Consider the following 17208-nt stretch of genomic DNA (forward strand, 5'->3'; position numbering starts at 1 on the left):
AGATTTGCTACGAATTTTAGTCTGAATGTAATCTAATTTTGAAATAAGAATTGACATATATTCTCTTGTTTTAGACTTTAGATCTATACATATCTAGAAATATGAGCCTTGCAAATGAAAGACTTATTTATAACTTACTATTTTTGAATATAGTAAAAGTCAATTGCTGATTAAACACAGACTCGATCAGCTAATTAATGTCCATGAATGCAGCACAAACTCAAAGATGTGATGACCCTCGTGCTGCTGGGGAGAAGGTCACTGCACACTTAACCAGCAACTAATCGATAAGTCTATTTTTGACAAGACCTCAGTGTAGTGTGTGATTTACAGTGTGGCTCCTTAAGAGGACTGACTCTGGAGCAGAAGACCAGTCCGAGCATCTTCAAAAAACGACGACACAGGCTTCAAATAAGGTCAGGGTATTTACAACAAGCCACAATAACGCACGTAAAGGTCTGATTTTATACATCTTTCAAAAAGTTACGCAAATGCAATTTTACTATGAATTCTTTAGAAAATCGCAACACATCCAAAACACACCTAATCATATAGACACTGTTGTAATCTTGTATATTTGGATTTTTTTTTAAACATCGTATATCTCACGTGTGAACAGCGCTGATGATCAACATGTAAACAATCTGCAGCTGATTTGAGATTTACTCACCTTTCTGCTTTTACTGAAGTCGCTGCCCATCACATCTTCACACGGGAAATAAACCAAAGTATTTCACACTAAAATAAGTTAAAATAAAATATCTGATCTAGCTCATCTTCTCGCGTCCTTTTTCCCTCAGTCGTGTCTGAGCCATTACAGCGATGATTGAGAGAGAGAAATGTTTGCAGCTGTTTGCAGAGAGTCATCCAGCGCGGGAAGGGCTCGATTCCGCTCCAGTTAAAGCTGTCAGATTAATGATCAATCATCCCTCTGTTCCCCCAATTTACACTGACTCACAGACCTGCTCCCTCTTTCTCTATTCTGCACAATCATCCAAAAAAAAAAAATCCCATACACACACACACATTGTGAGACTATAACACTTTTATTGACAGACAAAAACAATATGCCACAGAGCCAACAGAAATAAGAAGAAATCTGCTTTGTCAAAAACAGTGAAAATCAGTCAGATAGAATCAGTTTAATTGAAATGTTTTGTCTTGTATTCTTAACAGGCTTAGCAGCCCAGTTATAACAAGAAATAATCAACAGAAAATAAAACAAACCGTGGTTACAAAAATATCAAAATACTTTGCATAAAAAGTGCTTTTGTGTTAAAATTACAAAACATACACTCAGCAATTAGCTGTAACATATCTTTTTTTTTTGTTTTGTTGCCACAATACCATCAAACCAGACCACATTATACAACACACTGAAATGTTTTTGCTGCTCCGTTCTTGTATATTGCACTGGGGTGAGGTACAGTCAAACAGCTAGCTGAGGGATGCAGACTGTTAGGGCTGGGTAATAAATCAATATTATATGGATATGATGATATCAGACTAGATATCAACCTAGATTTTGGATATCGTAATATTGTGATATGGCTTACGTGTCTTTTTCTGCTTTTAAAGGGTGCATTACAGTAAAATGATGTCACTTTATTCATTTAGACTACTCAAGCTGTTCTATCATCTGCCTTCATCCATTGATATCGATAGAGGTATTTGGTCAAAAATATGGTGATATTTGATTCTATCCATATCGCCCAGCCCTACAAGTCCGTCATTTGTAACTAAAATATAAAATAGCATCATTTGTGGTCATTTGTGGGCAAAGGCCTTCCTGTCAGAGCGACAGTCATACAGCCGTGTACTATTTCTATAAGCTTTATTGATAAAACATATACTGATATATTTATTCATTTATTTATTTATGGCGTTTCAAAATCTAATTTTTTACAGCCAACAGCATCAAAGAGGTTCTCAAGGTGCTTTCAGTTGAGCTCTGTTTAGTCTAGCACGCTTTGACAGGTTCTGACATACAGTGTTCCCGAGCCAGCAGGAAAAGGTGCTCTCAGTATTGCATTTGTAGAAGCGGAGGAAACAGTAACAGTGAAGTGCTCGCTACATAAATGTTCCTCGCTACATTCAATGCAACCTAAGTGGTCATTATTTTTTTGAAAGTTGCAGAGTGAGATTTTTTAATGGCACACAAATAAACAAAAAATAATATGTATTTGGTCAAAATGGCCCTCTGGTAATCCTGGAGCTGTTTGAGTTCCCTGCAGGCTATTTTTTAAACAATTTTTAACCAGGGATTTTGGCCATATTTCAATTCTGAGACAGGAGTTGCCTTTCAAAAACAACAACTCCAGACTATTTCTATTAAGTTCAGCAGGTTGATATGATATATTAAAGTAACCCTAAAAAAAAACAAAAAACCTCCCTTTTTCATTGTGATTCTTGATGCCAGGCTGATATTTTGACCCCTAACAGGCAGTCTGCTTTTTCCCTGATGCCCTTCACTGAGGGAGAGTGGCAGCTGCTGTAGTGCATCGTTAAAAAACAACAACAACAAAAAAACAACAATAGTCAGTCAGTCAAGTCATCTCTTGGTGTGAATGTGTGTTTTTGTGTTTCACTTGCGTCGACTGAAGATGCTCTTCTTGCTGGAGCTCTTGTCTGCCGTGCTGAGGCCGATGAGGAGCCGTGCCTTTTCGTCTTCCTCTTGCTGCTGCATACTGTTGTCCGACTTCCCTTCGGACGCCTTCCCCCGCAGGTCTGAGGCTGACGCAGGCTTAAGACGCAGCTTCTCCTTTATCATCTGAGCAGCACCAAAGAGGGGAAAAGGGACAAGTTCATGTACAGAAAACTTTTAATTCTTGGTAATGAAGCAGAAAAAGTCAGATTTTAACAGTATCACAGAGCACATGGTGGTATTATAGAGTTTTATTATATAGTTTATGTGGGGTTAAAGTAGTGAAGGTTTGAGTAGGAAAGGATTCAAAGTCCTAAATGTTGTGTACCTGTGCAACAAGTGCTTTCCGACTGTCCCTTTTCACAGCCATGGCGAAGTCGAGCCACGTCCAGGTGTTGTTATGGTACTCCAAACAGGGAAGAACCAGGTTCAGATCCTTCCAGTCCACACTACTCTTTTCTCCCTGAGGAAAGTGTAAAACATTAGTCCAGCTTCTAAAAACATCACATCATCATTATGGGATAGCTCTCTGTGAATGACCTGAGCTGGTGTGAGAATCATCTTTTTCATTCTTAAAGTGTATTACTATTCCTACGGTCCCTTTTCAATCAAGCTTATTGTAAGGTAAGAGGTTCAAAAAAGGTCGACTATTACTCATTATTCATCATAATAAACAAGAAATTTCACCAAAAATCGATCAATAGTCAATACTGCACAGGAGCCCACCTTATAGCTGACACAGAGCGGCACTTGGGGAATCTTGATGTAGATGAAGGAGTTGTTCATCGCAGCTCTCTCCTTCATCTTATCAATGTCATCAACAGGATGCTGGTGGCAGAAATCATACAAGGCCATTCAATGTATTTCTGCTGTGCCTCTGAACATATGAGATAAAAACAATCAAATGAATCAACAGCCTTTACCTCTGGAGTTTTCCTGAACGACCTCCTGACCCCAGCGGTGCGATTCAGTCCCTGGGTGACACCTTTGCTGGGGCCCATAGCACCCATGGTGTCCTCTGACGGCTGCCGAGGCTTAACAGGGATACCTGTGACACGGAGCAAGTAGCATGAGCACTGTGGCCTCTGCGTAACCCTGCACCCTACACCTCATACTCCCACTGAGACTCTCTTCTCTCTCTCTCTCTCTCTCTCACACACACATATAGATATATGTATATCTCAAGGTCACATCCAAAGCGACAGAGCCTTTAAATAGTTCAGAGGGATGACATAACACAGTAATGGGCTATTTAATACCACACACACACACACACACACACACACACACGTCTGGCAGAGGAAATGGAACCTGTTATTGACCGGGTAGATGTAAGAGATGAGTGGTACGCACAAAGAGACAGGAGTGCTGCAACTAACAATTAAATCAAAATAGTTAGTTATGCTAGTTATAGTGTTCCAGAGTCAAAAGGTAACATCTTCAGAAGATATTCAGTTTACTAACATAAAGGACCACAGACTAAAAAACAATGAATGTCACTCATTGGTTTGTGAACTCCTATTTTGAAGCCTTGGGTCTGCGTTTTGACCATTGCCATCTTGGATTTCTGGAGCCAGAATTGACTTGTACGATAGGGTGGAGTTTTTTTTAGTGCACCGGACAATGCTATGATGACCAAAATGTTATACTTAACTTTCATGAATTGAAATCAAACTGAAATATCTACAGCTATAATCTGTGAATCTGGGGTTACGCCATGGTTAAGTTACCTAACCAATGTTGTCACTTTGGCAGTGACTTGCCTGTGATGGGGATCCACCTATTATTTATGATTTAAATCAAAATATTTGTTGATTCATTTTCTGTCCTTCATCTCTAATCATTACAGCTCTACTGCTGTTGACAAAAAAAACATACCAGTAGTAACCAATCTGAATTTGTCCTCCTCATCAGTAACCTCTTCCTCTTCAACGTTTCTTCCTGGGAAGAAAAATCCCATCATTCTCTTGAAGAACTGGTACATCAGCTGGATGGTGAGAGGCACCACATTCACCTGATGATGGAAACATTCGTTATTTTAAAAATCGTCAATAAAACACAAACCAGATGTTTCAATAAAAACAGCTGCAAGTGATGTTCTTCACCTCAAAGTGCTCCTTGACAGAGATTCCTCCCACAGGGGGGCGCACTTTACTGAAGATACGCAATGCAAACTGTCTACCGGACTGGCAGTTACTCTGAGGACGAAGCACCACCTATATAAAAAAAAAAAAAGTTTTAATCTTCAGCTGCATCACAAAATAAAGCTCAAGTGTGAGTCTGCTTTTGATGTCATTTTGAATTATACTTTAATATTAAACAACACACACGATACACAATATGAACACAGTATGAAACAATTCAAATGCAATTGTAATGAGTCCTCAGTCGCACATGCATCTCTGAACCATGGGTGTGCATGCAACACTTAATATGAAACTCAAGAGCCACTGAGTGATCCCATCTGGATAAACAAGATGGAGTCAACACAGACTTCACAGTATTGTCACTGTAACAGCAGTGTACATACCCTCACTCGCTGCACAGAGGAAACCAAGTAGAGACTCATGAATATTGGAGAAAATGACACTGTGGGCTTTAATAAACTGTTTGTATGGATAAGTCCCTTCAGCACAGTTTTAAGTATGTCATTGCTGTAATTGTTGTACAATTAACATCAAACAACTAGAATCAAATCAAATGAATGTGTGTTTTGTCATTTAAGCGACTAAAAGACAAAAGAAAACAAATCTGAGTAATTTCAGGATCTTATTTACCTTGTATGCTGCATTGGGCAGAAGGTTGTTCATTGTGAACCACCCTAACTCCAAAAGATGCTCTGCAGTGTCATCAGACTTGTTCAGCTGTGGGGAGAAGATGTGTTCACAGTGTGCTTAACATTTACCATCCAGTACAGATTAAGTTTAATACTATAGGAGCCTGATATTGGAATAAGAAATCCTATCATACTGACTGAAGTGCAAGTTGTCTGGTTTACTTCAGATTTTTACAAATTCAACAGAATTATACTGTACATATTCCTGTTATCGTGGGATAGTTTTTGAGAAAGAAAATGTTGGAAAAGAGCTAGAGCTGTAGAGCTGTAGCTATAAAAAGAGAAAGAAAAAATGTTTTTTGACAACTGGATTGACCATCAATCAGCTGTTTTGAAATTCGTAGCTGTGGTTGCTTGCTGTGCTGTGCTCACCTTGCTGTACATAAATCTCTGCAGCTCCAGCTCAGCAATGCCGAGCTGGCCGTCCTCTTCGGTCAAACACCAGCGGGCCTGGGCAAAGTAGATCTCTGTTCTCCTCGCCACACTCACATCCTCCGGAGGCTTACGCAGCTCCAGCTTGTTTGCCCGTTGCAGCTGGAAATCCTTAAAACACCTGAACGAAGAGCACATTTTTGTTTTAACTTTTGAGTGCCATACCTTTGAAGTACTGATGTGAATGTGAATCACTGCATATCTGAAACCTGATGAGAATGTTGAGCTCTTCACTCTTCATCTGCATATCATTTTTCTCTTGGTTTAGCTGGTTCTGCAGCCTTGTGTTGATCTCAGTGAGTTCGTCGCTGCTCAGCTCATCAGGTTGTGCCTTCAAGATGAGTAGGGAAGTACATGACTTGGTTCAGCATAATTTCGACCTAGCCTCATATGCACCATTACGTCTATGTAAACACCGCCTCAGCCCTTTTTTTTCATTTGGTCGCAAATTAGTGGTGTTAGAGCTATGAGCCGAATGGCTTAGTACAGGCGCTAACAGGACCACCAGTGTATCTTGTAAATTACCCCACTAATAATGCCTGGATTGTTATCAAACTTCTACAGTAGTACAAATAGGGTCTTTACTCATAAATCCATGCATTGGAAAGTTTGCGATCACTGAAATACTGCGTGGTGTGGCTGGTGTGATAAAGCACTGTGAGACTCACCCGAATGTTAGAGTAAATCTGTTTTTCAAGACGTCTAATCAGAGCAAGGTGTTGCCTGACTGCCTCCTGGAGATGTAAGATGCTGCTGCGCTGCTCCTCAGGGTTACTAGAAATCTCCAGCTGGAAACGCACACGCTGCTTTTTCTCACTGTGCTCCTGGACACGTGGAGGATGAAAACACAGAATAAGCAAAGATGAAGCATTACAAAAGGAAATGGAAATCTTCCGTTGTGTGCACTGGAAGATGGGACCATCAGCCAGCTGATACTGCAGCCTACCTTGCGTCTGGGTTCCACATGTAACAGCAGGTTGTTGACGATGTCCAGGATCATAGCATACTGCACAGGGTTAGTGGATATCTCAAGGTCATGGTGGATGAGGGTAAAAGTGTCCACGGCCCCTGAGAAGTTAACGTAATGACACTTTTTAGGGTTCACTGATGGCAACTGATGGAAAAAAAACATCCACTTTACACATTTTTTGTAGCCTGATTCTTTGTTGTAAGCATAGGTTTAAGATACAGTAATATTTGTAGGTGACACACAGACATACCAGCCTGTTTTTTCAGCAGGTCCTCCTTCTCATGGTGATTCCTCAGCTCTGGTGGTTTAATCTGTGTGGCCAACTCTGGGTTGATGTCGTGACTGTAGCTGATGTAGTGCATCCGGCAGCTACACCGTGAGATGATACGCTGAACCTGCTGCATCTCGTTAACCTGGGCTGGCTGGTTCCAATCTGTATACACACAGAAAAGGAAACTGCAGTGTTATTAAAATAGTATGGCAAATTGAAACAAATTTTATGTTAAGAAAAATACATGTATAAAGACAAAAGTTGGGCAGTGAAAGACATTTGATGAAACAAACTCTCTTTCAGTACAAACATCAATTATAAGTATTCAGGCAGGTGTTTTTTTACAGTTGTAGAGCAGTGTGATTGCAGTCGAGTGTTTATCACGTGGTTAGGGAAAACAATCTGTGTGTGAGCAGTGCCGTACCTGTAGTGGTGCTAACCATTCCTCCAACAGCCTGGCCACTCTCCATCAGCTCCAGCACTGAGTCTAGGTTACGCTGCCTATGCTCCTCTATGTTTTTGACCTAAACACAACACAATGAAAAAGTCTTGAGCTTGATTTTTGATTTTGTATTCCTAACCGAAAAGCCAGAAATTTAAAAACACTAACATAAGTGCGTTAATCTGTACTTATTAAAAGAAAAGTAATCCTCAGCCTGACCTCCAGCCACAGCTGCCTGTCCTCTTGCTCTGATGGGTTGGGCTCCATGGTGGCAAAGTACTGCATGCCATCCAGCAGACAGGTCCAGGTGGTTTTCTGCTTCAGGGTGTCATTATACCAGGCAGGGTGGTGCTCACACTGGAGCAGCTGGGCCTTAGCTGCAGACACCAGCACACAGCCTGCTGTCTCCGTGCCGCGCAACATCATCTGTTTAAAGCAAAAGAATATAAGGATTCAAACTTGTGGGCCAGCCAGATGAAGAACCTCAATTCATTAAACCAGATTTGGGAGAAAAAAAACCTCTCAAAAACATTTAAGACCAAAGAATACAGAAAAACTGAACAAATCTTTTAAATAAAATGCTATTATCAAGGCAGTTACCTGGCAGTTAACCAACTCGATAAACCAGTTGCGGTTGTAGACATCATCAGTCTGACAAGCTGCAATGCCACAGAGCTGATCGCTGACACCTGAGTCCTCCTCTGAGAACACCACAAACTTATCCGTTTCTTCAATCAGTTTCTGGAGCATTGACGTTCCTACAGAAAGAAGAGGAGAAGATGTTAGATGGACTTAAAAGGACTTTTTCCTTTTCCTACAGGGTCCTTTAGTAAAGCATGTTCCTCACCTTCATGTTGATTTTTCTCTGCTCGATTGACGGTGGGCATAACCGGTGTTGTGGGGGCTGTGGAAGGAGAATAGTTGGAAGGGGAGCGTTTGAGTTTCTTGGTCTGCAGCTGTGTGTCAATCTTCAGACCCTTTAGAGCTTCAGTGGAGAGGTTTCTCTTCAATACTGAAGCCTTTTTATAACCGTCATACAACCCAAAGGCTATGTTCCTGTTGGTGGTGGTCCAGGAAGCACGCAGGTCCACCAGGTGCAGTTTGTGAGTGTAAGAGGCATTGGTCTCATCCTTTGTGTGCACCTCCTTTCAAAAACAGTAAAAAAAAAAAAAAAAGAACTTTATACATGAAACCACAGCAGAAAAACAGGCTTATACTCTAGCAGATCTGGGCTTTTACCTCTTCCATTCGGTTGCTCTGTCGCTGGTAGCTGAGAGAGGACAGACTGAGCAGGTGAGTCTTCTTCACCTGAGCATTGATCTGGTGGTCAGCCGTCTCGTCCCAGGTGGAGGCCATCAGATGAACGGTCACCTGCGAGAGCTCACTAACCATCTGAGTTACATTCCATTCAGAGATGAGCCTCCTCATCACAGTGCCAGCTGAAAGAGCACACAAACACATACATGCATCCACATTTCAATAAGTACTAACTACTTTATGTTATGTTGGGAGATGAATCAATGATTTGTTTTAGCAGTATCATGCTAAAGCCTGTACCCTGTGGAATAAGTCTTTGTGCCCCTCGAGTGAAGACATGGCCTTTGTTGCACTCCACTTGGATACCTCTCTGCTGGGCAAAGGAGGCCCAGTAATGCACCTAAAGGAGACACAATAAAAAATATACAATTTATCAGGTTAGGAAAACTATTCAATTATTTCTCAGAAAGCAAGGCACCTACTGCATCAAGTAACTGCAAATGTGGATTTCATGGTCAAAATGTAAAACAGATTTTAATTGGAAGGGGACTGTTGCTAGAAGGCAGCCTAATAAAAACGTACTTGTAGTTGTGGGAAGGCAGCTGTGTAGGACATCTGTTTGTAATGCTGACCCAGCTTCTTGCGGACTGGCCTGAGGCTGTGGAAGAGCTTGCCTCTGCAGATTGGTCTAGATATGCTTGTCCAGGTGGCCCAAAAGTTCTGCATCCAGCGCAGGGTGCTGCTGTACAGCAGGATTCTGGGCTCGGAAGGGTCTGAAAAAGAGAAGAAAAAATTATTTTCTACAGCAAAATACGAATATAATGCTGGCGTCAAAGTATAGTGCGATTAACTAATAATTTTGAGCATAAACGCAAAGATAAGTTGAACACACCTGTGCCACAGTGCTGGTTAAGGTCCATGGTGATGGAGAGGTTGAGGTTCTCAGAGCGAAAAGCTCTGTAGGAGTCATGAGGTTGTCCTGAGGTCACGTCTGCAACGTTCTCCGCACAGCAGAGCATTACAGCATGGTGGTCATAGGGGTTGCCATGGCAAAGCCATTGGAGGTCAAGGGTCATACACAGGTTGGGCAGGTGTAAAAAACAGATATCATCGTACCTAGTATGGGAAAAAAAGGAACCCGTGTAACTAAGTGATTCTCTACAGATACAGTTGAAAAATGAGACACCAATTTGAAGTTCAATGCCTTCACTCACTTTGATGCTGTCCTGACGTTAACGTCCAAATCTCCTTTAAAAACAAACTGCCCAGGGTTCCAGTCAAAGTTCAGCTTATTCCACTCCCAGTGCATGTTTTCTGTAGTGTTGTACGGGTCCTGTAAGAATGCAAGATTCATCTTTATATCAGATACCACAAGAAACTAAAACATAAATAACAAAAATATGCGGGTGCCATAAAACTGATTTATACTTCCTTATTATTTGGACAGTGTTTTACCTCGGTAGCTAGCTGATGAAGATTGGCCTGATCAATATCCATAACCCAGCGTCCATGCATTAGGAGACGACTTTTGTCCCACCAGGCCAGGAGAGGTGAGGGATCAACTGTGGGTTTGGTGAGCAGATCAACTGACTGACCAATTAAAGTCCAGGCAGGGTCCCAACATGGTCCCCACACGATGGTGTAGAGAGAGATGTTGGCTGCATAAAGAGAATATTAATGGTCAGTGATTGAAAGAGTAAACTTCACAACAGTAACAGTTGTGAAGGTATAACTATCATTTACAGATGTGTTATTTTCAGGGCAATTAAATATAAAACACAAACCTTGACATATTCAGCTATCAAATAGATAAAGCACCTTTCTGGGGTGATTGTGTGGTCATCACATTTAACTCACATTTGAAGTCATAGTAGAACTTGAGAGGTGGCATATTCCTGTGGACTGTCACATCTCCCCATGGTGCACCAAGTGGAACAATCTCTTTGCGATGAGCTCTAGCCTGTCCATCCTGCTCTGTCCCGATGAGACGCCCCGAAAGTCTCCAGTCACGGATCTCAAACAGGTAGCGAGGGTAGTCCCGGATCCTCACTGGCACAACAGAAAGAGTGGAATGAGGTGAATTTATTGTATGTATGTACAAAAGAAAAAAGAAAAAAAAAGTTTAGTGCATATTTAACTTGTCTAAAATCTCTGATTAATGCTGTAAATTGTCTGCAACTTACCCAAAAATGCAGCCAGTTTAAATTTGACAGCACGGCACCACTGGACCACCAGAGAGAGTCCCTCTCTGGGGAAGGGACTGATCCCGTCAATGTCCCTCAGCTGCTCTCTCACCCTTTCTGGCCCATGAAGAGCTTGGTCCGCCAGGATTACAAGTTCCAGGTCTGACACGGTCCAGGTCAGCAGAGACTTCCTCATGGGTGTGTTGGCGTAGAGTCGACGTGAGCGTTGGATGTAAATCTCAATGTGCTTCTTCTCCAGAGAACTGTACAGCTCTTCTATCTTTCTGGCAGGCAGAAGTTCTCCATGCTGCTTGCGCAGATCTGCCACCTTCTTATCCAGAAGCTGCAGGCGCTTTGCACTTTCCTTGCTCTCATCCTTCATCAGCTCATAGTTGTCTCGCAGCTTGATTTCAAAGACATCATCCAAGAAGACAAACGAGAACTGGCTAATTTTGAACACGAAGTCAGGAGGCAGAGGCTGGACAGTGGTGGCCTGGCTTGGGGAGCGATGCAGCGTCTTTAACCACTTCTGCACACTGATGGCCATGTCGAAGGTATTTGAGAAATTGTACTGGTAGGGGAACTCTACAGCCATGACTGGGCAAGTGAGCACCCAGACACGGTTGTGAGGAGTGGTGAGGAAGGGGAAGTCGTCTCTGTGCAGCTGCATTTCAGTCAGCTCTGCCTGTGTCTCCACATCTAGGCTTTTAAAGGAGACAATGTTGTTGCCGTCAAAGTTGAAGATCAAGGAGGGGGAGCGCACGTGCATGGAACCAGCATGCTTGGAGACTGATAGGGATTCTGTGTGCAGGAGAATGTAGTTCTTCTCGCTAACATGGGCTGTCAAACGAGTGCCACTGAGCTCGACACGCACACACAACCCTCTAATCTGGCTGGAACTGATTTCACCTTCTGTAGGTTTGACAGGACGTTCCTCTGCTTGGTCTCCCTTAAGCATAAGCCAACAAGCCTGAGCTTCGGTCATATGCTGATATAAGACCATATGATCTGGTGGCGTCCATTCAACAGTGAGCTCCTCTTCACATTGAACCTGATTGAGAAATCAAAGTATGTACAGTGTAAACCCTGAAAATATAGTGATGCAGCTACAGTACTGACACATTAATCCATTCAGTCCAGAGAAATAAACTTTACCAAGATCTGATTACCTGCAAGGTATGGGTGGTGATGTGGTAATAAAAGGCTATTGTGGTGAGTTTGAGGACAGGGTTGGGAGTCTGGGAGGCAGGACAACATGTTTCCATGTTCTCTGTGAGTGTCTTAACCACCGACAAGCTAACACCCTCTAGAGACACTCTTGAGCTCTCTGCAGAGCTCAGGACTCCGACTGTATCCATCCGCAAAGATACAGCTCCTAAAGAAAACACAAGCAGATAAATTACATAATAAATATGGCATACGGAAGAGGGGAGCACTCTTTTTTTTTAAGTTTGACATTTTTTTTTTTTTTTTTTTTTTTTTAAACCTACCTGCCAGATTAGAGACAGTGAACACATTAACATCCTCTAGACAACAGTCCAGTTTAAAAAGCAGGGGTAGCTGTGAGGAGGGGAGGACTACAGTATTGTCACTAGGGGGAGACAGTGAGGCTACGTCTGACAGTTGTGGCCCTGTGTCACGAGGAACACAGATGAGGGACAGCAGGCGAGACAGACACAGCGCACAGGTCTCTGAAAGTTCCACTTGAAGTCCCTTCAGGCTGGACTCCACGGTCAGGCTCGGACACTGGTTACTCAGTTCCATGTGGGACCGGTTCAAACTCCCCTGCAGGAATGAGAGTGATCAATCCAGTATGCAATTAAACTCTTTTAACTTGTCGTTAGTTAATGTGTGATCTAATTTGTGGTTAGGAAAACTGTGTTCGAGCTCTGTTTAAGGATTATAAATAAGTGTTGGAAAAACACTAGTTGTGTATTTATACTATATGTGGGTGTGCACAAGGCCATCCTCCATTATGTTTTTTAAATAAAAATTAAAAATGAATCAAAAGTGTCCTTTTACTTAAAAAAGTGAGTTTCTAAATGTTCCCTAATAATTTGAGCTCTCACCTGAAGACTCAAGGAGTCTAGAATTAATGCTTCTCCCCACACGTGTTTACCAGGAGGGTGGGGTGCTTGTTGGATGTGAGACCCCTGACCCACTCTCCACCAGAAGTTGTCCAGGGTCAGTGAGGCACGCTGGTGCACATTCTGGGACTCTGGGCTCTCTTTAATGTCAACTTTAAAGTCAAGAAGATGCTGCAGTTCTACAGGTGTAAAAGAGTAAATGTCAAGAAAACAATAATTATTTTGAGGACACACATTGAAATTTGCAGCAGTAAAGTGGACTTACGTTGTTTTCCATAAAAAGCTGACATAGATAAAAGGAGTACAAGTTAATGTGTAAGCTTTAAAAAGGCACTCAAAGGAAATGTGTTATCTAATCTTGACTGGTATGTTTGAAAAAGGTTGACTCTATAGTTGACTACAGAATAAAAACCTATTACCATTTATTGAAAGAGACTTTGTTGTAACTATAATAAAAGACTTGCACATGATGTCAAGTAATTACATTGAGTGCTGTTGCAACACGGAGTGGTGGAGTTACACTTTAACTCAACAAAGTCCTCATTTTGCAACGTAGCAATAACACCACATGACATCCGCCTGCCTTTCTTCCAATTACATATGCTTGTGTGCAGCATGTCAAAGGCCTGTAGTACCTGCGCTGGCGGAGAGGAAGCCCAGAGCGAAAGGCGTTGTGTCTCCCAGCTGAACAGACACATTTACGTTGGACACAGAGGAGGTAATCATCACAGGGGCATCCAGGTGAGGGAGGCGTCTAAGGAAAAGGAGGATGGGCAAATAATCTAATGGACTACACAACACAATAACACAAACAGAATGCAGAATGAGTGATGCAAAAACACAAACACAAACATGTGGGTAAGAGAGAGAAAATAGTAGAAGGTGTTAGATTAGTAGTAGGTTACACTCCCCACAACTGAAGTGTTAAAGTATATTAACCCTAACCCAACTTGCCTTTTTCTGTGTGCTGCTTTCCTATGGATCAATTGTTCCCATGGAAATAAATTTAGCCAATGGGAGAACTCCTGGTGACGGTAGTGGATGATGCAAGTGTTCACTGTGAATGACCCAGAGATGTCCATTGATGTGACCTAAAGTTTTGAGAAAAAGTCAAAACACTGTAAAATATTAGTCATGGATTCAAGAAGCTTTGTTCAGACATTGTGAATATCAAGCAGCTTCTTAACCTGCAGAGCTGTCTTCAGGGTATTCACACAAAGCATTCTTTGCCTGCTTTGAGAGAGAAGAAGTCCATCTGCCAATAAAAAAAAACAAGAACATGTTATTTAAAGCTTTTTCCTCCATCCAGCTCTCTCTCTGCATTGCGCCTGTTGCCCAGCTGTCCACTAACCCTCTAAAAGGAGCTCCAGGCTACTCTGGGGAAAGCTCAGCTCAGGAGTGAAGCTTTTAAGGTGAAGCTGCTCATTGCCACGTCCATAGCAGAGCTTTAAAGACTTCAGAGTCCAGTTCAGGTGTCTGTGTAGTTGGGAAACACATAAAAAAATGTTTTTGGCAACAATCATTCAAACACTAAAGAACAAAGCAGCTGAATGTAAAATGTATTTAGCTGACTGTGAAAGGCTGACTCACCTCTTCTGGCTATGCATGGATAAGGTTACATTTGTGTTATCAAATTCCACATTGACCTTGTGAGGAATTAGTTGATGAAACCGTTCCACAGCTTCAGTCTGGATGAATTCAGTGTTTTCACTCTCTGAAAGGAAACGTAAATGACATTATTCAATTAACTTCAATAAAAATATATATAGTATTAATAAAATGTAAAGTTGCCGAAATACCAGCTAAAGAGTCTTTAAGAAAAAATATTTATGTTTATACAATAACTTAAAATGAAGATTTGATTTAACATATCAATCCACCTAACTTTTCATCAGTGTGTATCAAGAGGGAATGAGAAATGAGGCAGGTTTTTTTTCAAAAAAAGTTAAAATGAGTAGCAAACACTACTTTCATGCTCAGGTTTCTGATAATCTAAAAATACTGTTTGAATGACAATATGTGAGTGTGCAAGTTAATACTGTGTCACTTCCCCATATCCCTCACGGTTCTTAGGGTGTTTTTACACTAGAAAAACTGCAAACCTAAACCACATACATGCTGCTGGTGCTCCACTGCAAACACATTTATTTGCTTCCATTCACCTTATAATGACTCAAAACACCTACAGATAAACAGCACATATTTTTAATAAATGACCTGATTTACTAACATTTAGGTTCTTATTCAAGAATTTAGAAAACTTTAATACACTTTCTCGACCTTTCAGATTAAAGATTAAACAATGTCATTAAGCACAATGACATTTTCAGCACCTAGAGAGGTCAACAAAGCTCTATTATATAACCTTGTCCTCATTTTGTTGCTGATCAGCAGGACAACTAAAAATATCACAGAAAATTGCAGACGTCCAGGTGTTTTAGAATAAACTTGTATCAGTAGCCATAGCCAAACAGTACTTGGTAACCACCCTGACACTGACTGAGAGTGGTTATCCCTGGTTTGTTAAATTATTAATAACAATTTTGACATTTTAGACATGATACCTTGTGTTTGATCACCAGAGGCATCTTGTATTCTCCTTTTGGGGGATGCAGGCACCAGGATTTGGCTGAGGAACAGACCCTCGTGCAGCTCTGCTATAAGCGTCCTCACACACAGGGACAGACTACCTGGCTTCATCTCTGGCAGGCTCACATCCCCAGACAGCAACAGGCTCAAGGCCACTTCAGCCAAACATATGTCCTACAATGGAGAGCACGTCAGGTAAACATATTCAATCACAAGCCTCCATTTTCGTGAAAACAAACAAACAAAAACTCACCAACTGGCTGCTTTTTAGCACTTTACTGCTTAACTGTCCGACTGAGAAGTCCCATGCCAACCTGCAAAACAGTTCATAAAAATAATAACTGTGCAGAATGACAATTCTTTTCAATGTATCCAAATTAAATTAATGGTTCAGTCAGACCTGTGGCGGACAGAAAGACAGAGTTACCTTTTACTCTGGTGGTCAAGTAACAAGGTGATGCCTTTGATAGTCATGTGCCACAGAGACTCTGACAGTGATAGGTTCAGTACCATCACATTGATCGAGCTGATGTGGAACGACAGTAGCTGAGGAAACAAGATAGAAAGTGAGATACTGCCTACGAATGACCTTAAATGAATTTAGATATGATGTACTGTGAGGCTGCATACTTGTGACAGAAAGCGAAGTGCTGTGGGGCTGACTGAAATCTTCCCTGACTTCTTCCCATGGCTCTGTTTCACCAGAGGTTTCAGTGGTGCTTGTAAATCAAACCTAACTCTGGTTTCCCCAACACAGAGTGCCAGGTATCGCCTAAAACACACATACGCAATTATTTTAATACGTTATGGTTTAGCACATCTGAGAGATTAAAAACAACCAAAATCCCAAAATATATAATAACTTACGGCAAATCCTGGTTTAGAAGTTTGCTTGAAATCCATATTCTGTCAATTTCCTGTAATAAAGACAACGTAATGGACAATTAAGTCAAAGAAAAGTATCTTTGATACGTCAGACAAACAACATAAATCATGTTTTGGCCACTACTGAGCCAAAGATGTACCCCTGCCATGCTGTATTGCTTGAACTCACTGCATAAATGTCACGTAAACACAGTGTGTCTTACCAGAGTGTGCTGGGGATGAAATTGGATACTGACTCCTTGGACAGAAAACAGCCCGACTGATCTGATCTTTAGCTCGGCACCCAGTGCGCTCTGGAAGACGCGCACAGCCAGGGAGCAAATAAGCCACCTAAAAAAGAAAAAGAAAAACACAGACATCTTAGATCCTACACTAGAGTTGTTCCTAAAATAAAAAAAAATCAAGATTAACAAACATTTGGGCTGAATTGAGCAGTGCATGCACAGTTTAAGGTTAAACTAAATCAAGACAGAATTATACTTTGTTATCATGTCCTACACCCACACATTTCTTACCTGAAAATGATACATAGCAACACAATCCCAAGCAGAAGAATCAGAAGGAAGGATATCAGCAAGAGAGACATTGTGTCCCAAGTTGTTCACACCCAAA

General features: G+C 41.5%; 1 protein-coding gene across 1 annotated transcript; it reads right to left on the reverse strand.

Annotated features, from left to right (window-relative positions):
- Positions 1 to 1033: 1033 nt before the first annotated feature.
- LOC128360499 (bridge-like lipid transfer protein family member 2) lies at positions 1034 to 17208 on the reverse strand. Its single transcript, XM_053320939.1, has 39 exons — positions 17112 to 17208; positions 16800 to 16926; positions 16579 to 16628; positions 16342 to 16483; positions 16139 to 16257; positions 15965 to 16025; positions 15687 to 15885; positions 14713 to 14836; positions 14474 to 14598; positions 14310 to 14377; positions 14077 to 14213; positions 13758 to 13876; positions 13105 to 13301; positions 12526 to 12820; positions 12205 to 12410; positions 11036 to 12086; positions 10710 to 10901; positions 10308 to 10510; positions 10067 to 10185; positions 9745 to 9968; positions 9435 to 9625; positions 9153 to 9252; positions 8835 to 9034; positions 8443 to 8740; positions 8196 to 8353; positions 7815 to 8021; positions 7578 to 7677; positions 7133 to 7315; positions 6859 to 6980; positions 6581 to 6736; positions 6122 to 6243; positions 5853 to 6033; positions 5422 to 5508; positions 4750 to 4860; positions 4523 to 4658; positions 3568 to 3692; positions 3371 to 3472; positions 2973 to 3107; positions 1034 to 2770 (listed from the first exon to the last, which is right to left on the reverse strand). Exons 1-39 carry the CDS (start codon positions 17180 to 17182, stop codon positions 2585 to 2587), a joined length of 6729 nt encoding a protein of 2242 aa, XP_053176914.1. The 5' UTR covers positions 17183 to 17208; the 3' UTR covers positions 1034 to 2584.

This window comes from Scomber japonicus, chromosome 6 (assembly GCF_027409825.1).
Source record: "Scomber japonicus isolate fScoJap1 chromosome 6, fScoJap1.pri, whole genome shotgun sequence".
Classification (NCBI taxonomy): Eukaryota; Metazoa; Chordata; class Actinopteri; order Scombriformes; family Scombridae; genus Scomber; species Scomber japonicus.